General features: G+C 34.8%; 1 protein-coding gene across 1 annotated transcript in view; it reads right to left on the bottom strand.

Annotated features, from left to right (window-relative positions):
* Positions 1–7,529: 7,529 nt before the first annotated feature.
* Positions 7,530–23,457, bottom strand: part of LOC138933964 (Krueppel-like factor 3) — a 296,223-nt gene continuing 280,295 nt past the window's right edge. Inside the window, exon 7 of the mRNA XM_070297274.1 lies at positions 7,530–14,610. Within this exon, the coding sequence (XP_070153375.1) occupies positions 14,438–14,610 (173 nt within the window). The 3' untranslated portion in view covers positions 7,530–14,437. The remainder of the gene's footprint in view (positions 14,611–23,457) is intronic.

Genomic DNA, 23,457 nt, shown 5'->3' with positions numbered 1-23,457 from the left:
GAGAGTATATATTGTAAGATATTGGCAGTCTCATAGTCAGAGAAATTACTAGTGGCGCTCGCGCATGCGCTTTATCGATAAATACAAGCGCTATATTCAAATGATGATAGCAACGTGTTTCCTTAGATACATAAACTATTTATTTAACAAAAGAGAATTGTCATAGCAACAGGTGTGTTTGTAAGATCGTCGGGATGTCTGAGCGTCTTTAACTGTAAACCGTGAATCAGATCGGACGTGTCTCGTTGTTCTTGTGTGATATGCTTAATTGATTAATCACATTTATATTCTGAGTTCGTTATAAGTTCTGTGTTCGAGTTTATGAGTTGACCAATAAATACGTGTTTCGATAAGTGCTTAAATTATTGCTTTATTCGATTTATCACGTTCACTATAATTTTTATATATACAGTTCAATAATTCATGGTTCAACTGTTAAACTATTATCCTCTTTAAAAAGCCATTCTCCTGACAAACTACAAATTAACTCGCTGTCTTACAGCAAATTTTTCAGAAGTGGGATTGTGCGCGCTTTCCCTTGATCTTTTGATCGATTATTAAGTCGTACTAAAACAGTGAGAATCGATACATGAATAATATTAGTGAACTGTATAAGAGTATTTGCATTATCTTTAGTGAGAGAGAGAATGTGCTCAGTGATTCATAATAAGGAACAGCAGAGTTATTAAACTCTATCGTAGCGCTTGTGATTTCATTCAATAAATTACGTGTTGAATTCACATTCAATTGTCTTCAAGTCTTCTTGGATCTTGCATGAAAAACACGTTGTTTATTCCGTTGCCATGGATCGTCTTTCGTTGGAGAAGTTATCTTTTAAGGAACTCCAGGGAATAGCAAGGAAATATGGTCTCAAGCCTTCTTCTTCACGTGATGGATTCTGAAAAATTTGCTGTAAGACAGCGAGTTAATTTGTAGTTTGTCAGGAGAATGGCTTTTTAAAGAGGATAATAGTTTAACAGTTGAACCATGAATTATTGAACTGTATATATAAAAATTATAGTGAACGTGATGGATGCATTGATCTACTAATGTCTTATTTTGAGAAGAACAATTATGTGGATGAAACAACAAATCCTCCCATAGCATCGGACCGACGGAAGACTGTCTATTTTGAATCAATTGATGATCCTTCTCATCCTGCTTCACTCGTCAGGGAAGAAGAAGCTTCTTCAGCTTTACCAGCTTTTCAAAATCCTGAAGAAGCTCTAACAGCACATACAGTTTCCCATTCTCCTTCAATGAGTAATACTACAGGAGCGATGTCGGAAGAATTTCTTCCAAAGATTGGTGCTCTTCTTGCGAAACATCAACAACAAATGATGCAACAAATGATGGAATTTTTATCATCCTATGCCTCGTTTTCGGGTAATGCCGGATCACAAGGTCAGTCTGTTCCTAATTTTATACCTCAAACTGAAACACGATATCAAAATGCAGGTATTTCAAACCATTTTAATGGTTCGTCGACATCAACTAATGCGAGTGCATCAAACCATTTTACTGGTTCATCGACTTCAACTAAGATTTCTGTAAATACTGTCAATCTTTTAGCTTCTCAATTACCTGAATTTAGTGGTAAAGATGATGATGATGTAGAAATTTGGATTCAAAAGGTTGAACGAGTATCTCGCATTCATGGTGCATCTCACGATATTATGTTGTTAGCTGGTTCTAGTAAATTAGTAAAATCAGCTCGAAAATGGTTTGAGCTTGGTACAGGAACGATTAATGACACTTGGTCAAGTTTCAAGGAAGCTCTACTGAAACATTTTAAAAGAAAGATTCCTTATGAAATTATTATGAAAAAAGTTGAATCACGAAAATGGAATTTTCCTAATGAATCTTTTCAAGATTATGCATTGGAAAAACTCTCTTTGATGCAAAGACTAAGATTACCTGATGATGATGCAATTCACTTTTTAATAGGTGGAATTACAAATGATTCTATTCGTAGTGCTGCCTCTGTCATTCGTGCTGATTCCTTAGATGCCTTCCTCAGTGAGATGCACAGGGTTACCCTCTCTTTTGGAAATGTGAAGAAAGAGTACCCATCTCACTTTAAATCACACAAAGGACGAGACAATGCTACATCATCTCCGAAAGCTGATTCTTTGTCATCCTTTCAAAAGGATTTTAAGGAAAACAATTATTGTGTGTATTGCCGTACGCGTGGTCACATTAAAGACAACTGCTTCAGATTGAAGAGAAAAGAACAACTTCAATCTACAGCTTCAAAGATATCAACACCAGTAGCTGCCATTGATCCTGCAACACCGACAGAAACTATTACGAGTCCAGAGAGGTCATTTCAGATAGCTGCTATCAACGATATAATTACCAGACGACTGGATACCGAAGATTCTACTCTTAAGGTCGTTTCATTAAATAATATTCCGTGCACTTTGAAAGCTCTATTAGACACAGGTAGTCCTGTTTCTTTCATATCACCAATTGTGTACAGAAAATATTTTAATGATTTGAATATTGTTCTTGAAAAGCCATTGATTTCTTATCAATCTGTTTCTGGAAATTTAATTCCTATTCTTGGATCAATTGATACTCAAATTTGTTTAGAATCTCTTCCGAATTTTACTGGCAAGGTTAATTTTCTTGTGTTCCAAGATGATTCTTTCTTTGTAGATATCATAATAGGACGAGATTTTATAACTGAAAATAATATAACTTTATATTTTCATCCGTCAAATAAAAAAGCAGATGATAGATTAAAGTTATTTAATGAAGTGGCATCTGCTGAAATATTAGAAGATCTTTTAATAAATGAAAATTCCGTTTATTCTGATATTAAAACAGATTTTGGAAATGAGATTGATCAGAAAGTAATAGCAATTATTAAGGAAGTAGAGAATATGGAAGTTGAATTAGCAGATAATGATCATCATGTGAAAGTAGCGTTAAAAGATAATTCAATCTATGCTTATGCACCGCGACGTTTTGCATGGGCAGAACGAATTCAAATCCGGGAAATAACTGACGATTTGCTAACACGTGGAATTATTAAACCCAGTGTTTCTCCGTACTGTGCTCGCATAGTACCAGTTCGTAAGAAAAATGGAACAATGCGTCTTTGCGTTGATTTACGCCCGTTAAACGATCGGGTTGTTAAACAAAAATACCCTTTCCCTTTAATCGAGGATTGTCTAGCGCGGCTAACGAATAAGAAGATTTTTACTCTTTTAGATCTTAAGGATGGATTTCACAATATTAAGATTCATCCTGACCATACAAAGTACTTTTCTTTTGCAACTCCTGATGGTCAATTTGAGTACAATCGCTTACCGTTTGGTTTTTGTGAATCTCCTGCTGAATTTCAACGGAGGATTATACAGATTTTACAGTCATTAATTCGAGAGGATAAAGTTATTGTCTATATTGATGATATTCTAATTCCATCCTCTTCAATTGAAGATAATCTTGAAACTTTATATAAAATTCTCATTTTGTTTAAACAAAATTCACTTGAATTGAATTTTAAAAAAAGTTTGTTTTTACGAAAGACCATAGAATATTTAGGATATATTGTATCGGCTTCTGGTATAACGTTGAGTTCACGACATACAAATGCCATCAAAAACTTTCCGTATCCTAAAAAAACAATTGAGTTACAACGTTTCCTTGGTCTTACAAATTATTTTCGCAAGTTTATTGAAAATTACGCTTATATTGCAAAACCTCTACATAATCTATTACGAAAGTCAAATGATTTTATTTTTAATGACGAATGTCAACGAGCGTTTGATAATTTAAAGTTAGCATTAACCTCATATCCTGTTCTTCGTATCTATGATCCAAACGCAGAAACACAACTTCACACCGATGCAAGTTCAATAGCTTTAGCTGCTATTTTGTTACAAAAACAAGATGCGAACAAATGGGCTCCAATTGCATATTATAGTCAGACGACTAATGATGCTGAGTCTCGTTATCACAGTTTTGAATTAGAGATGTTAGCCGTAGTAAAAGCAATTGAAAGATTTCATATTTATTTATATGGTTTACATTTCACTGTAGTTACTGACTGTCATGCATTAGTATATGCAGTCACTAAGGCACATTTAAATCAGCGAATATCACGTTGGACTCTAAGATTGCAATCTTACACATTTTCAGTGATACATCGACCGGGAATTAAAATGTCTCATGTTGATGCATTAAGCCGTGTGATTGCATTGATTGACGCATTGCCTCTTGAAATGGAATTGGAATTTCGCCAACTGAAAGACCCTTTAATTAAAAGCATTGCTTTAGAATTAGAAGAAAACGATCATGATAAATTTACAATGATGAATGGATTAGTTTTTAGAAAAGGGCCAGACAAACCTCGATTTTATGTTCCAGAATCAATGGTTCCGAATGTAATACGTATTTATCACGATGAAATGGCGCATTGTGGTATGGAGAAAACCTTACAAGGAATTTTATGTAATTATTGGTTTCCTTCGTTACGTAAGCGTGTACGATCTCATATTGACAATTGTATAATATGTTTATTGGCAAATTCAGCATCAAACTCATGTGAAGGTGAAATGCAAATAACGGAAAATCCTGCATTCCCCTTCCAAATTATTCATATGGATCATTTTGGTCCTATTGTTCTATCCAAACATGGATTTAAACATATTTTTGTCGTGGTAGAGTCGTTTACAAGATTTACTTGGTTGTATCCTGTAAAAACCACAAATACTAAAGAAATTATAAAACATTTAATATCCTTATTTCAAATATTTGGGAATCCACAGATAATAGTATCTGATAGGGGAACTGCATTTACTTCACAAGAGTTCGAGAATTTTTTAAAGAAAAATAATATTAACCATAGATTAGTTGCTGTAGCTGCACCGTGGGCAAATGGAATGGTTGAAAGGGTGAATAGATTTTTAAAATCATCCTTACAAAAGTTAATCGACGAATCTCAAGATTGGTATGATTGTCTTAGAACAGTTCAGTATGTTATTAATAATACATTTCATTCCTCTTTGAAAGCATCTCCGTCTAAGTTGCTCCTTGGATATGAGCAAAGAAATCATGCAGATTCCGATTTAGTTAATTGTTTAAAGAAAATATCTAAAACAGATTTAAATTTTGATAATATTAGACAGACGAGTCGTTCAATTGCATTGGAAGCTGTGGATAAAATTAAGAATTATAATAAAATATATTATGATAAACATCATTCAAAACCAACTTGTTACAAAATAGGTGATTATGTTCTTATTAGAGATACACTATGGAAATCTGGAGAAAACAGAAAATTTAAACCAAAATATAAAGGTCCATATTTCATAGCAAAGGTATTAAATAAAAATAGATATGTTGTAACTGACATACCTGGATTCAACCTTTCATCCAGACCTTACAACTCAATTTTATCTTCGGATAGAATTAAACCCTATATTAAACCTGTTGTAAAAACTTGAATTTGTATATTTATATGTGTGTTAATTCCGAACTACTTTTATTGTAATGAATCAAATCATTCGAGACGAATGTTGTTTCAGGCTGGCCGAGCTGTAAGATATTGGCAGTCTCATAGTCAGAGAAATTACTAGTGGCGCTCGCGCATGCGCTTTATCGATAAATACAAGCGCTATATTCAAATGATGATAGCAACGTGTTTCCTTAGATACATAAACTATTTATTTAACAAAAGAGAATTGTCATAGCAACAGGTGTGTTTGTAAGATCGTCGGGATGTCTGAGCGTCTTTAACTGTAAACCGTGAATCAGATCGGACGTGTCTCGTTGTTCTTGTGTGATATGCTTAATTGATTAATCACATTTATATTCTGAGTTCGTTATAAGTTCTGTGTTCGAGTTTATGAGTTGACCAATAAATACGTGTTTCGATAAGTGCTTAAATTATTGCTTTATTCGATTTATCACGTTCACTATAATTTTTATATATACAGTTCAATAATTCATGGTTCAACTGTTAAACTATTATCCTCTTTAAAAAGCCATTCTCCTGACAAACTACAAATTAACTCGCTGTCTTACAATATGTTGTATTTAAATCGTGTAATTTAGGACTAAAGTATCTTTCGAATTGCGACTTGCCTGAAGTTTTTACACGTGTAAAATATTTAATGTGTCTATTTTATAGCAACTATACTGTTTTCTAATAATAATGGCCATCATCAATCGCATAGTGACGCGGAAGACATGCGGACACGATACGAATGGCATGATCACGAATACGAGTTTCTTGCTGCCACTACCATAAGCGTGCTTGTGTTGTATATGCTTTTTTGTTAACATTGTCCGAGAACTTGGCATGAGTAGTAACGTCTGTTCGGCTACAAATGGAAGTCACAAAACATCGTATTAGATGTACCAAGCATTTCTCTTATTGAAATAATCTATTTTCTTCTTAATTACATATGTTACGCATTTAATGTGTAAGAATTTATTTCTTTATATATTGCATCTGTAATCATATTTATTATCGAGACCGCTATTATCTATATTCAATATTTTGTTGATATAAAATAGATAATCTCTATCTAAATAATATCGACTTAATACATTGAATTTTTCGACAACGTTCAATGTACAAGATATATAAAATATGATTATATTTTGTATTATTATCTTTAAAAAAAAGGCGAACGGTCGATCCAATTAATTATGAGATAGAAAAAAGATTACGAGAATTACATGAAATAATCATAATTAAATTTGAATTTATTTTTAATGATTATTATATATCGAGGAAATTTAAATTCCAAGCTATTGTCCACTTTTACCTGTTTGTGGCTTTGAAAAACCCGAGGTTTCGAATACCAAAGATCTTATCGGCATCCATAAACCAATCGCGTTTCTGTTCCGAAGAAGATGCGAGGAGACTCGTCATGTTGTCACGGTTGATATCCAGGATTGCGCCTCGACTTGAGAGAATTCCGGATTCATAGACCGGAATCAGCAATGGTTGATATTCCGCTTAAATTGTGGCCTCTTATAGCTGTCGTTCAAACTACAAATTCTCCTGCAGCGGTACATATATACCGTATATACATATATACAGTAGGATTTGTACTTACCTAGTACGGAAACTACCTACAACTTAGCAGAATGCCAGCGTGCAGAAAGGCTCGTTGCCTGTGAGACAAATATACGGTTACCGCAGAGATATTGCGTCTTGGGACGCTACACACTCCGGAGAAAATAGCCTAATGATCGTATTATAGCCAACTTGTCAGAAATTATTTCCAACGTTTGATCGTTCATGAATTTATTTGTTGCTTACTCGAAAAAAATGTAATCGATCTAGATGCGTTTATGCCATCCGACGATATCTTGAGAAATAATTTCTGCGCACGTTTAAACATCAAATTGAAATAATTAAATAATATATAAAATTTTATCTGGAAAAGAGAGAATTAATTATCTAGAAAAATATTTATAAATTGGATTTTGCACGCATATAGGATCTGATTGGAAGGGATGTAAATAAACATGTCTGATATTAGTGTTTTTTTTTTTTTCGATTTTAATGTGTCGTAACCCTGCCAAATACAATAATAATAAGAATAATAATAGCAATAGTATTAATTATAATAATAATCGTAATCATGATAATGATAAGTATTATCTAAAATATGCAACCACAACGCGTTTCGATAGTGTAGATACCGAGACAGGTGCATGACTGTACCACACACAGAACGATCATGGCATGCTATGTGTATGTATGTACATCACACGTCGCTGCAACTCGACGCCGTATATTTATTTCAATAAATCACGTGTCAGTCACGAGAGAGAGAGAGAGAGAGAGAGAGAGAGAGAGAGAGACTGTACCACCAGGATCTTACGATATATAAGATTTACTTCCAGTAGGAATCGCAAGTTATTATAATCAATATACGCGCTTATGGTCGTACTCGACCGAGTCAATATACCTTTAGGACTTTCTCGTAAAAAAACTTTACCGACATTTACGATAATATCGTATATATAAATATATAATATATATAATTTCGCGTGCGTAATATATATTTCACTATTCATCTCTCCCGCGAATAATTATACATTCTTCTCTCATTTTTCTTTCAATAAATAAATTATCCAAATCAAGGACATCAATATCGATAACAGTAATATGATTACAACCACATTTACAATATATTTATATTTATCTCTCTCTATATATATTCATTTATGTATACATATATATTTTTTTTTTTTCTTTTTATTTAACTCTAACAAACTCTTCTGTGTGCGCGGTACAATAGAGACCATCTTTAAACGCCGCGTGATACAATAAAAAATACCAAGTTAGCACTGCCTTGTATGCCTTGGTTTTTTTATACAATGATTTATAATATATTATTATTAATCTACATTCCTCTACACAATATATATAATTATGCTTAAGGGATAATAGTTGGTGGCGCGCAGCTATTTTGCCCTTCTTTCAAAATTTTAGCACCTTGCATTTTTTATCATGAAAAAATAAAATATAACGAAACATTAACTCCAATTTTATCTATGAAAAACAAATATTATAATATTCAAATAAAATCGAAGATTTCGGATTTGGTTATGATTTATATTAACAAAAAAAGCGAACTTTTATGGCAGATATATTCGGATATATAAGAAATATTTTAATATATACGCCTACGTACTAATTGTAGAACACGAAGCCGTACTAAAATCTGTAATTCAGGCTAGGCTACGCGTACCGCAGTATATAAATCCGTGCGAGATCCGAGAGAGAATTACTGGCCCCCATTGATTACATTAATCGGATAGAATCATGCTATTCTAATCCGCCGATCGTCTATGGACGATTATCAAACGGCGAACTTTACATGCTATGTACAATAATTGTTGCTCTTACTTATTACCTTAAGACCTAGTAGTTCCGTTTGTTAAATTCACGTGAATATTCGAACCTACAAATCGCGACAATTATACAATTCGCGTTGCATAACTTGTTTAAAGAAACTGTTATACGGTGCTCGTATTTCGCTTTTATATAGTGTACTTTCGATATATAAAAATAAAAAATATTTTTTTCGGTCGCCCTTCGAGACATGTACTGCGGCTTTTTAATATCTTGACGAAAAAAAGTTATTTATAGGAGAAAAAGCGTGCTAAAAAAAAAAAAAAAAAAAAAAATGCTGGGATTAATGTAATAGAAACGAAATTCCCTTAGTTTCGAATTAAAAATCATTTCGATTCACCAAACATCTTGTATTCTATTTCACGCATATATTGCATTTTAATATGCGTATGTAAAATAAAATATCTGAAAATATCATATCATGAGCGCTATAGATCTTGAGAGAAAAAAGGAAGGATAATTAACATTATGCATTTGCGAGGAAACAAAATTATTTTTGTATATTTTGTATCAAGTTTAAGAAACAATAAGAATCGTACTAAAAAAGTACCATATACACAGCTATCTGCAAACTAAATTGAGCTGATATGTTCTTATCGCAAATTTAATATTTAACAAATTCGTAATCCTAATTGAATATAAGCCAAAAAAAACAAAATTTCAAAACTAATAAAATAGTAACTTATTTTTTTCTGAATTAACAATGCTTATAGTTGTTGAATCGTCTGGACCTTTAAGGTAAAACCAAAAAAATCTTTTGGTCCGATCACACACATATCTTTCCGAAAGAACGTATGGAATGCGATATCTCGTGTGGATAATATGTAATTTTCTGCATTATTATGTTTATGTGAAATACCAGTTTTATTTTTAAATTCTTCATACTATCAGTTCCTTCGAAACAAATCTAAATTTTGCTTAGACTTACCAAATAACCAAATAACTCGATAGCATTCAAGATTACAGAAAGACGTGGAGAGATATTATCAATGCGACGTGCAAGTGCTTTCCTTCTAAAGTTATTAATAAGATCGTAATCGAGAGGAGAGACTCTCCTCACCACATGTATCGTACGTGCAAATACCTTGTTTTCTATTTCGTTCATCTTTAATCGGGCCTAACATGATATGCCAAATATATATAAATGATTCGTGTCTGAAAATCGACAACTCGATTGTGATGATTTCGACTATATAATCTCGATTAGTTGATGTCCGTTAAGGCACTTGAAATGCTAATCTTTTTGGGCAAAGCCCTTCGAAGAAAATTCAATTGGAGCTCGTTTACCTATATTCTTATCCATTCGCGGTTCGCCTTCTATAGGGAATTGAATAGTTATGCATTAACATGGGTTAATGCATAACAGAAACAAGCGTTAATATATATATATATATATATATATATATATATATATATATATATATATATATATAGAGAGAGAGAGAGAGAGAGAGAGAGAGAGAGAGAGAAAGAGAGGGGAGAGGGGGAGGGGGAGGGAAACACTTTTCAAATACGCGTAAAGCATTGGACTTTCTTGAAGCTCCACGTACTCTTAGATATAGGAACGTGTGTGCTCGGGGAATGTAAATCCGCGTAGTCGGTTCCTTTTCTATCAAAATCTCTAACGACAATGCGGCACTAAAAATTTCCGCTTGGTAAACTTTATCTCGTGCTAGTAGCAACAGGAATGTTTTACTTTTCCCGTAAAAAGGGGGGACGGCAATTAACGTACACAGTAGCTAACTGCTCTCGTGTACTTTACGCGTTTTAAAACCTATATAAGCAAAAATGATCGACGTCACATATTATATGCGAGTATAAAAACATGTTTCTGATCGAAATGTGAAAAACGTGAGCGAAAGAGCAAATTAATGCGAAAACGAAACATGGTACTTACCAAACAAATTCTTTATCTATGCCGAAAATGCATAAGTAATTTATACAACAACGTACTCTTAATATTTTTATATTGATGAAAGCACTCTCGAAATCTTTTAAAAGACATAATCACAAAAAGTCGAGAAAAGAAATATTTAATAGTCAAAATAAAAAAGGCGATTTAATGAAATCATAAATTCATCATTATCACAAATTCTTTAACATTAGTAGCATGTTTTCGACATGTGCACATATATTCTAGATAGGAATAAATTTAGCTTATCATAAAGGGAATTGAATTGAATATATATATATATACCTTGTATTATATAAATATCATATAAATATAGTTCACGTATAATACGATCATAAAATTGATAATCAAGTTAGATAACTTTAACATTGAGCGATAGACTTTGTCGAAAGATATCACGAAGATCGAAGCCTCAATTGTGCAAGTTCTTGATATTTTAAGTTGAAACATCCAGTGTTTTTAATTAACATTTCTGAATATTACTGAATATTATTAAAAGCGCGATTGAAATTAGAATTTCGTTAATACGATTATTTAGATAACAACCTGAAATTTAAATAAAAAGTGAGAGACAAATGTGCCGCCATATTCCAGCGTAAATATATGGACAAAAATGATAAAAAATAGTGTCACGTTATTATATATTTTCACCATTTATGTGATGTATGAAAGTAATTCATTATAAAAACGTACTATCAATTCTGTCCATAAAGATTCTACTGTAGCCTTCATTGCTTCTCTTTGCTCATCTAATATATTCATACATGTATATAAGTTATGCAATAGATCCTTATTTAATTATTTATCCTGTCATAAAATCGATAATTGATAGTTGATTTACAGGATATGTTGAGGAATATGTCAAATGATAATCTCAAGATTTTAATAGGTAATAAAATTTACAGAAATGTGTAAAAATATAAGTTGAAAGTCAAATAATTGTATCATAAATTGTAAAAATTATGAAGAGGAAAAAGATATTCGATTATATCGAACGATCAGGACCAACTGCACAATCGAGATTAAAAGAAAAAAATGTTTACACTTTTTGCCAGAAATACAACATGTGTTAATATGTAGGCCAAACTTCACGGTGTTACATACGAAATATATCATTTAAAATTTTATTAAAAGTTCTATATTGCATTACGATTATCGTACCTTAATTGCCCAAAATTTTAATATTTTTAGATTTATTCTGTTTCTAATCACTTGAAATTTTGCGTATGTTTAACTGAATTTTGTGTGAACTGACATGTGATGTTCGATTTGTAGCTTCTGCAAGGGAGATACCATAAAGCTCGCCGAATTGGTTCTCCGGGCGAGAATTTTTGAAGGATCGGATTATGAAAGGTATACAAGCACGAAAATTCGCGTGACTTAAGGCACTAGCTATACTTAAGGCCTAACGCAGTGTCCTCTTCCTTAACATTAGAAAGGCACTATTTCCTATCAGAATACAACACGTAACAAATGTTAATTTATCGACCTTCGCGTTAATCTTACACACGGAGAGTTTCTTTTTAATGATATAAACTGGCTCTCTCTAGCATATACTGGCATCTCTTGTCTCATTGTTTTAACTGGCTTTAGATGTCCAAGCTTTAATTACATTATGCAGCGGCGAAAACACGGTTTGAAAAAACAGATTAATGCTATGCCTGCCACGCAGGTCGCGTTTCTAGACGCAAAGTTTCTAGAAATTATGTACACGATGTATGTATTACTATACATGAAGCGAGTGCATTGAGATTTTTGTGTCCCTCATCAAATCCGTCATCGCTTAACATGTGGAATCAGCGACTTCGGTGTCTAAAATTTCCAACAGTAAATTTTTTATTTTCCTTTTCAATATTGCATTAATAAACCATGCCTCATTTATATATATCCTTATTTATATATATGAATAAATAGTTGAAAGTTATATATATATATATATAAAATTTTTAATTATCATATAAATGCATTTTTACCAACTAATCAACATTAACTGAAGCTGTTAATTAAATAATCTTCTTCAAATACTGAGTCTACTTTATGCACTTTTCGATTAGCAATTCCGAAATCGCCAGTTCGATGCATCAAAGACATCCTGATGCGATTGTTATTTTGTAATCAGACAGTCACAAAGAACGATGTCATAAATATACGTGATAAAGTGGATCGTTCTTGCGACAGACAACACAGAGCGTTTGAGCATATATTTGCCTTTTATAGGTGTTCTGCGGATATTTATTGACCTTTTCATCATGATGCCGTCACGTAAAATGCGGAATAACATTTGTTGTCACGATTATTTGTATGAAACGTGTGTCTACCTACGTCTCAGGATCAAAAATCTCAAAGCACGTTAGAAAAGAATAATTTACTCGATTATGCTTTTATTTTCATAAAGCACGAAATAGTATTAACGATATTTCGTAATTGCACCTTCTACTTTGGCACCTTATGCGGAATCAAAATTTGACGATTTACGATCGAAGAAAGCTGTTTTTTTTTTTTGCCACTAGAAAGAGATTTTGAAAAGCATCATATATAATATATAATGCTATTAATAATGATATTGCTTGTTACGCATTTCACATAATACTGGCTTTTGGGATGCCGACGTTTTATATCTCACTTCATTACTACATAATGAAACGTTAATGATTGTCCGTCTCTAAACGCGAAATTCTTTGTGCATAATCGAAAAATTGCTCTATTAATGCTTTTACGTAATATCTACGATCACGGTTGTAGTTTATTTAACTGAGCATGCTAAGTCCCAAGCTCCGTCACCGGAGTTCGATATATATCCTTTAGTTTACATTCTAACTATTTACTTACCTCAATTAATTAATTAACTTTTATATACTGGCTCTATTCTTCGTAATGTATACGAGATAAATGGTGCTCTAGACTAGTTGAGCTGGCCTTATTTAAACATGTATATATATATATATATATATATATTGTATATATAAAACAAACTGGAAAATAGAACAAATAAAAATTGGCTAGAAACACAGAAGAGAACAGATACACGTATATATAATGACGATACGTCTTGTCGTGCCGAATCAACGATCTCGATCGCTATCTGAATCGCACAAGCGAATCTTTCCTTCCTCAAAATCATAAAGCGACCAGATTGACGTTCCTTTATCAAAGCTCGACAATTGGCGAAACAATTACCCACTCGCGTTCAACGCTCGTATTTTAGATTTACCGGTTCGATTATTGTAGCTGCAATCGCCGGAAAGATCCATCGAAAGATTCGCAAAAGACTCAAGGATATCGAAAGAATCGGCCGACGAAAATTGATCGATATCGCGAATTATTTAGTTCGCGACTAAGCACTAAACTTAATAAACGATTTATTTGCTTCGTCATTTTCTCTTTTCCTAGTTGCTGCCCGCCCGATCGACCGGGTCCGTCCGTCGTCTTCGCGAGATTCGGGACGGGCCGGCTCGCGACGCGGCTCTTCAGGTCCCAAATGTAAGAAATATCATCGTCCGTTTCTCGCTCGCGTCCAGGATCACTCGGTGATCACTGGCCTATCGCCGAGAATCGTTTCTCACCTCCGCCTCTCTTGTCGATCAGCGTGCGCTTTCTCTCGCGTCGCACGACTCTGTGGACGGCCCTTTTCATCATCAGTGCCTCTTCATGTGAAGCGACAAATGGTCGCTTCGCGAGAACGATCGCTGACAGAGATGGCACTTGAACGGCTTTTGGCCCGTGTGCTTGCGATAGTGCCGCGTCAGCTCGTCCGATCGTGCGAATTTCCACGTGCAACCTTCCCACGTGCACTGATACGGTTTCTCGCCTGTAACAGATAAAGGAGAGCATATCTCGATGATAAGAATATACTGGATGTACAATATTTACCTTAGCAATTTACCTGCACAAATTTTTAGATTTCTTATGCTACGGTGGGTTTGGATGGATAGGGCTTAAAGTATTAAGAGCAGTTTAAGATTTCGTGCTTATTGTTTAGATTTTAATGCACTTTTAAATGAGTAAAAGAATTTAATATAAACTTTTTCACGACAAAATCTCAATGTTAAACAGCGATTTTTCAAAAATCATTTACTTTTTAAAAACTTTATATAATAACGTGAATGTTTTTAGATATAATTTTTATATAAAATTTATATGAAATTAATGTTCACACAGATAAAAATAGCAATCAATATCAATTGTATTAGTTGATGGGTTATATGACTAAAATAATTTATATCCTGATATGCATATTAAATTTCACTCAGCAGTTATATGATTCAAAGCGATTCGTATGTCGACCTCAATACATTCAATCGTCAAGTCAAAACAAGCTTATTAAATACACATTACATATTATTAAATATGTATTTAAACTAATTTTAATATTAGCAATTTCAACAAAATACATTTTAAATATATTATTTAGATAATAGTCTATGAATAATCCAAGTTTTTTGTTAAACTTGCGAATCAAGAATTAAATTCTGTTTCAACATACAACATGTGACAAATCTGCGGAGAGTTTACTCAAATTCCACGAAAACTAAATTTCTTACTACGTCAATTCTATGTAGGTTTAAGTATATATTTTGAAACGTGTTTATATATATGTAAATATGATAATTAAATAATAAATGCATGGCGTAGTACAATAATTCGAATAATGCAATAATATTATTGCATATAGTTGTGTGTATTGCTTCATCAGCAATTATATTCTGCTTAAATGTACATAAATCGGCATAGCGTGAATCAACACAGGCCTTTGTTGCTCGTGTGTCGACCTAAAACATACGAGAAAGAGAAGTAAAAAGGGGCGAAAAAAGAAAATATAAAAATCAAGGCCGCTCGCGAGATGTAATATAGAGGGGAGTTCTATATAAAGACTTCACCGTGCGTGTCTCTTTTAAAAATCAATCATCATCGGAAATATTGAATATCATCGAGTATCACAGAACTTCGAAAGTGCTGAGATCATGATGTCTAAAGTATTTCTGACGTTTGTAATAGTTAGTTCAATCGCATCGCAACTTTTTGCCGAGACAGCACGTAAAGTGTCCAATGTGTTTTTCGTACACGGAAGAAATTTTACAGTACAAATCACATAAAAAAATACATACCCTTTGACAATATTTATTAAAGCTAAATTATAATATTAAATATGACATTAAGATATTTATTACTATTAATATTGTAAATTACGTATTTGTTTTATTATTTATCAAGGATTATGCGTTTGTTTGCATCAAAATATTTGAATGATTACAATATTCGCGTTTGTAAAATATAACACTATATATATAATATTACTAAATAAAAAAATTGCGATTCTCCTTAATGTTTCATGATTACAAAAATTATATATTGCATTTAATATATTGTAATTTTTAATGTAATATTTTCTCCATGTATTTTCCATTAATTTTGGTTTCAACGAAATCCGATAGCCTGAATCGAAAATTAATCTCTTTCTTAATATACAGTTTCATCGATTTGTTTACCATTAAAATAATTTCAATTCCGTAATCGTCGTGATACACCGCGTCATGCTACTAAACGATTATATAAATTTCTTCAAAATCCTTCCACGAAAGAAGGACCGAAGTCGAAGCAGAAGCGAGGAATCGCTCTCATGTGCTTCAGATGAATTGTGGAAACGGTTCGGGGCAAGGCAATGACGTAATCGCCATCAAGTTCAATCGCTTCGTACAGTCGTCGAGACGAAGACGAGCCGGCGAATCGTTACGATCAGGTGGCCGGTTTCGCGATCCCATTAAATCCGCGTCGGTTGAAGCCGGATAATGATCGGCCGGGTTGAGCGACGAGGACGACGACGTGATACGTCGTCTTCTCTGAATCCGATCTCGCGGATGGAAAATCGCCGCCGTTTGATCGATATATTTGCATCTGCGTCCGCGAAATTCTTCCGAGCGATGCTTCTCAGCTAACTGCGGGTCATAAGTCACAGAGAATCAAGACGAGGAGTATTATTATCGCGAGAATCGAGACGGAGGAGCGGGAAGCGGCGCTTAACCCTTAATTTGATATTTGCCCTTGTAAATGGCCGGTGTTAAGGCACAAGCGGAACAATTATCGCGTCGCGGGACGTGAGTTGTATTGCCGGCCTCCGACGTAAGACGAGGCAGAGTTAACGCACGCATTTATTATTACGCATTAGAAACGATTAATCTTTATAAATTGGACGTTTTAATTATTGCGCGATGCGCACGCAAAGGGGAAGGAGATAACCGTGAGATCGTTTTAATGAGAAATCGCGCTTTCGGTACATCTTCCCGATGATTTTGCGAGAAATCCGATATATGTGGAGGTGAAAACATTCTATCTTCTCCTTTCATCTCGCAATTTATCCTATTCTGTCTAAAATAATGGAACAATGCGCAACTCACAATCTCGGAAAATGAATTACCGTCCTTACCATACGATTATAGTCGACGTTACATTGTCCGTAACAACTGTAGAGTGCCGCTACGCTGTGAAAGAAAGAAAGAAAAGACCAGTCACTACAGAATATTAACGCCACCTTTTTGACAGTACCGCGAGGCTAATTACCGAACGGTAATTAACGAGGTATACTTTGCGTTCCTGAAAGCCGGCCGTAATTAAAGACGCGACGCAAAGGGAACGGCGGGTTGCCGCGCGGCTGGAAAGGATTGAGCTTTAGCGGTGCCGAGAAACGACGGGGCGCGGATGATCGAAGACACGTTCTCTCCACGTCGTAGATCTAAATCGGCCGTTTTAACGCGTCCCGACGTCTATCGGGCGAATATTATTGCGCAACGCGCCAGGAATACGCGAACGACTAATGACGTTACGAAGGAAATCGCGCGCGCGCGCGCGTACAGTTGTGTTGCGTAATCGTGAGTAATTAGTCCATTTACAACCCGTACGAGGTGCGGGTAATATCGACCGTCGCAGCGAGCGTCGTATTAGTTCTCTCCGTTATTAATGTATTTCGATGGAGTTTTTCCGCACGGCCCGCGCCTTTATTGCTTCATAGATTAACATCGCGTTACCCTTCCCTCCCCTAGTTTGTGTTCTTACTCTCTTTTCCGGCAAGTTACTTAATCGTAATTCAAGCGAGATTGAAGCCATTCGTTTGCGACGTCATTCTCATTTGCGTGCACATCCATGTATAAAGATCGAAATGTGATGAGGTGAAGAATATAATTGAAGAAATAAGCACAGATCTCCACTCGAAAGATTCAAACTGTTACTGATTATTTAATCGAATTTCCTCGTTTTGGACTGTGTCTGAAAATGGATGAAGCAGAATTGAACTGCAGAAGTTCTTTATTCTCTCAATTCAATATTTTTTTTATAAGAATTTTAATAAGAATAGCCAAAAGTACATAATCTAGATTAAAATTGCTACTCATGTTTTATTTCTTATCAATCGCGACTAAATTCTTTTCACATCAATTTTTATTCTAATGTAGATTGTGTATTATTCCGTTGCCGTATATCGAGCACATTTTATAACTCTCTAATAAAGCGACACGACCATTAAGCTCGCTGCAATGTACCATTTTTTTGCGATGCAAATACACGCGATTCATTTATCACCGCATGCAGAGACATTGTTTAATTATCGCATAATAGCGTGTCTCGTCTTTTGTTACATCTCAAGATAGCGAGATAGATGAGACTATTTATCTCGGGACACAAGTCTACTAGAGTCACGCAGAGCGAAACTTTGAAGACAGTGTTGTATCCTATCGCGACGTGATATACAAATAAGATGTTACCTATGATATATTAACTGTAAGTTACAAAGCTAAAGGAGATATATATATTGTAAATTTATTTTCACATATAAATTATCTTCTTATAAGAAAGATCGAACTATTTATGTCATGTTATGTGTACATTGTTCGCTACATCAGCCGTGGATACATTATCGTTAAATCTGTAAAATTGGCAGCTTGTATTATATAATTTCGCGATTCGATTATTTCAGTTAACGAAGCTATACGCGTTTCGATACATTTTCTGCATGAAGCATGTAATTATCACATCACAATACGTGAGAAAATTGCTCCGACGCATAGCTAAGCGACACGATGCGTGCCGGTAATGAGGAGCGAACTAACAGCTCTCTCGAGTAGTTAGGAAAAAACATATTATAAACCATGTGTGTCGTTCGTAGATGCAGCGTTCACATGATGTCAATCTTAGACCGCATAATGAGACTTAGCGTTTCCGGATGCATCCTGAAATTACACACGCTTTGTATAAATTATCTAATTCTTAGATACACAATTGAATTTGTTTCTCTCATCAAATGATATGAATCTTTTTCCGCGATGCAATAGATAATAATCAAAAAAACTTTTTAAGAGATTAAAAATTAGTAAAAAAATATTTTAAAAAATGTATATTTAGTATGAGTGTGTGTATATAAAAATTCATAATTTATAAGATATTTATTTCATATCTCAAATTTTTTATTTGAAGTGAAGTTTACTCATAGATTTATTTTGCATATCCAAACTCAACTCAATTACCAAATCAACTCTTCTAAGTTTATATACTGCAAACGAATGAGCGGAAGCAAAGTATTAGCATTATTAAATATTATGAATGCTATCGAACGCGAAAGTGAGCTAAGATTGTGGGAAGTTATTTGCAGAAAAGAGAGCAACGATGATTTGCGACGACCAACGAAGAACAATGCGGAGAAGCGTGCTCGTCAGGAAATCGTTAACCCACCCAGAGAAGGTAAATGCAGCCTTCGGCATTAGTGCATAAGTGCATTGTTAATAACAGGATACCCGAAGCACTACCACTCGTAAAGAAATCTACAGAGCGAACTGCTCGTGATCATCGGCGTATCCTTCGATACACGGAACAACCGATCGGCGGACGTTGTCCGGCTTACGCCAAGGCTAATTCGCCTTAATTAATACACGAGGTCTCTCAACAAACCTCCTGTCTATCAAGGGTCACGCCAGTCGGCTGATACCGAACTTATATTCTGATAGTTATGCACAGTGATTCTCAGCTTTAGTCCCTTATTTTCTCTGATCCATCCAATGTTTTGCAGAATATTGCGAATATAATTCGCTCTTAACGTAACAATTATGAATAGGATAGTTTATAAATAGAACAAAATTAAAATCACAAACAGTAATAATATATATTGAAACAGCATTTCTATTATATAGGATCGATAAATGATTAATTAATAATGATATAAAAAAAAATAACAAACCAAATAATTAATTTTATTATAATTTAATATTTATTTAAATTAAGGTTTGAAAAAATAAATAAAATAAATGAATATATTATTAATATCGCTCCGATATATATTTATATCTTCTTGAGAATTCTCTTGCGCGACTCAATCAAAACTGTGACTTTGGCGGAAAATTGTGATGTAGAAAATAACGATGCTTTAAAAAAAGAAGCGCATTGGCATTTCTTAACTTACGCGAGATCATACTCAGTTGAGGGAAATGCGATAATTAGAGATACCCCGTAGATATACATGTTGCTATGTGATTTCTCACAGGTAGATAAGAAATTTTATGTATACGTTAATGGGCGTAGGAAACATCTCTCATCATATAATCGTGCAAGGGCGATTTACCGTGCGCTCATAATGAGCTATGATTCTCTATCTGTAATGCAACTCTCGTTACACGCAATCACGTGTGTCAGGTACGCTGTTATTCGTCGATATTAAAAGTAATATTAGGCTGTTATTGTGTTCCGTTACATCGTCAATGAGGCGCGTAATATGAACAACGTCCAACATGCATAAACGACCCATTTCGACCCATTATTCCCGCTCTGGGATCCACAGGTTTATTGAAAAGTTCTAAATGTCATTATTTAAACTCATAACTTTTAGCTGAATTTATAAAAGTCGTGTGCCTAAATTTTTAATGAAATAAAAATTATATTCGCGCAAAAAAATGTACATGTAACGAACAGAGCAATGCATCCAGAAATTTTAGCATAATATTTATGAGCCTTAAAGCGAATAATTATCGAAACGAAATATTTTATTTTGATAAAAATAAAAATAAAAATTATTCAACAATTTAAGAAATAAAAATTATTGTAATGAAAAACAATTTGTAAAATATTTCAAAAGTAATGGAATATGATATTGAAATTATGAATTATTGGGAACCAACAAGCCTGTTATTTCTCGAAAAACCTCGACAATTTTACGATCGTTCCTATCGGCTTCGCAACGACAGTCATGATCGCGCGAGCGAGTTACAGCGCGAAATGGTAGAAATGACGGTAATCAATGAATTGGCATTTCCCACATTCAGGCGGTATCCGCCTCAGTAAGGATATCTCGATGGCCGCACGGTGTTAGAATGACGAATAGGCGGCAGCGATTTGCCACTAGAAATCGGCGCTAAACCGATCGTTGAAACAATTAGTCGAAGCCAGGTACACAATCGAGTTGTACGTCAAGTAATGGTCTTTCGATTGCCAGCCGATCATTGCAAACTTCGTAAAACCCTCCACTATAATTGCATGCTAATGCGCGAATCATGTTCCGATCTTTGCAAACTTCGAAGCTAGTTTCTCTTCGTAGAATAAAAAAAAAAAAAAAAAAAAAAAAATTATCAAGATTTCACGTATACCTTTCATGCCGTGTGTGTGCAGATATTTAAAATCAATACTCTCTGGTATATACTCAGCGCTAAATATGATCGATCTCTGCCTCACGTCAAAATAAAATAAAATAAAATAAAAGAATAATGAAGTTCTCTCTCTCTCTGAGATTGTGATAATTGTATCAAATTATTAACAATTTTTAGTAATGCAGAGATCGTAAATTATAATAATAAAATATCATAATATTATAAAAATAATGCAATCTCGTATATCATTAATAAAAAGATAAAATTTTATTCATCTTGTTTCAAAAAGCATTTCTTAGATATTTATATATATATGTGTATAAACTCTTATCCGATAATAATAATCGAAAAAGGCTTCAGTGTTTCTCCATATCCAGCGTTTGTGGGTTGAGCACCACGATCGCGTTGCGTCTCGGTTGAACCATGGACCAGACAAAAGATCCTGGTTCTCACGACCACGCCCTCTCCCCGCTGCCGCTACCTTCTCCAGACGGCGGCGGCGGCGGCGATGCCTTCACGAAGGTACCTATCCACCGGAAATTCCTGAAGCAACCAACGCCGCGCCGCGTCGTGTATGCACACGGAATGGAACAGCGCGATCTCTTCCAAGTTCTCGTGACGCGGTAATAAATAGTCGGAGAGCCTGGATCTATACGCGAGAGAGGCACTCGTACGAAAGCGGATAAAAGTGCGAGTTTTCTCTCCTGCCGGACAGAAAGGCATCTCCACGGCGACGCTGCGGAACGGTATCGAATTTCCGCGAGGCTCTACCGTTCGTGAATCCTAGCGTGCGAAAGTCGGCGACCCTTGACCGCGACGGGCCGCGGATCACGCGCGCGAAAAATCTTTGCCGAGAATAACACGGCTGATGTGTGCCTCTTATCTGTTATCCTGCAAAAGAGAGAGAGAGAGAGAGAGCCGCGTGTTTGAGTCTGATGTAAATTCGTAAAGCGCGCGAGGCAACACGTGATTGAATCGACGGTTTTCATTAATTAGCTCTTCCATGACCCTCCGTAAATAAATTCGCGCGTTTATCGTACAAGATAAAAAAATCTATTGTCAAAACTCTTATCGTAATCGAATCCACAACTCGTAAATCGAATTGACGAGCGACTACCGGTTATGCGGTCCGCGTCCAATTTGAACACCTCGTTCGAGAGATGCGCGTCAGCCTCGGTCTCGTAGATATTAAAAGGAATGCCCGATGACTAATGGTTCACCATCGAGCACTTGACCTGGTCGGGCGACAAGTCGTTAACTACCAGCCCCATACCGTTTAGGTTAAACATTATTATTATCATTATCGGTGCATGGATCTCACGACGATATTTGGTAGTGAGGTTGCGAGCATCGCGTCGATTTAACGTGGGAAGGCGAAGATAATGGCTTCGATCTACACATAATCGAAGCTTCTTCCTCTCGTACGAGAAGGAGAAGCGATTTCCATATCCTCGAAACATCCACGCTATTTCGCTGAACGAAGTCCCAGCTTGTGGTAATAGCCATGTGACAATAATGAGATATGGCTGTCCTCGTAATTAAATTCTTTTTCCTTTCTTATCAGATATTACAAGCTCGCTGATTTCAAGTATCCTGCTATCGTTGAAACGATAACGTCACCAGCGAAACCGTATATGCGAGAGAAGGGACCGATGGTAAAATGACGCGCGATTGTTCTAACGATTGTTGACGCACGCGCGTGACTCACGATCGTACATAACGATCATCGAGAATGTAGCAAGTTTGTTTCTTCGAATCGATTGATGTATTTTATCTTGATTAGCTTGCTTATCGTGTACTGAAATCGAGAGATTTATGATACAACACGTCTACGTGTGTAATTTAACTAATCTTTTTTTTCTAATCCTTTCCTCTCTTTAGTGCGTATTTAATATAGCGATATATCTCTTCATCTGGTAAGAATTAAAGATATCTTTAAATTTTGCACATCTTATACGAATGCATTTCTCACGATATATGTCGATTGATTCAAACATTCAGAATTTCCAAAAAGTATCGATATTATTTGCTCAAAATTA

Source organism: Polyergus mexicanus, unplaced genomic scaffold (assembly GCF_030449975.1).
Source record: "Polyergus mexicanus isolate NDT 795.1 unplaced genomic scaffold, iyPolMexi1.0 SCAF_6, whole genome shotgun sequence".
Classification (NCBI taxonomy): Eukaryota; Metazoa; Arthropoda; class Insecta; order Hymenoptera; family Formicidae; genus Polyergus; species Polyergus mexicanus.
The sequence above is the reverse complement of the archived record's forward strand: the minus strand, read 5'-3'. Positions and strand labels throughout refer to the sequence as shown.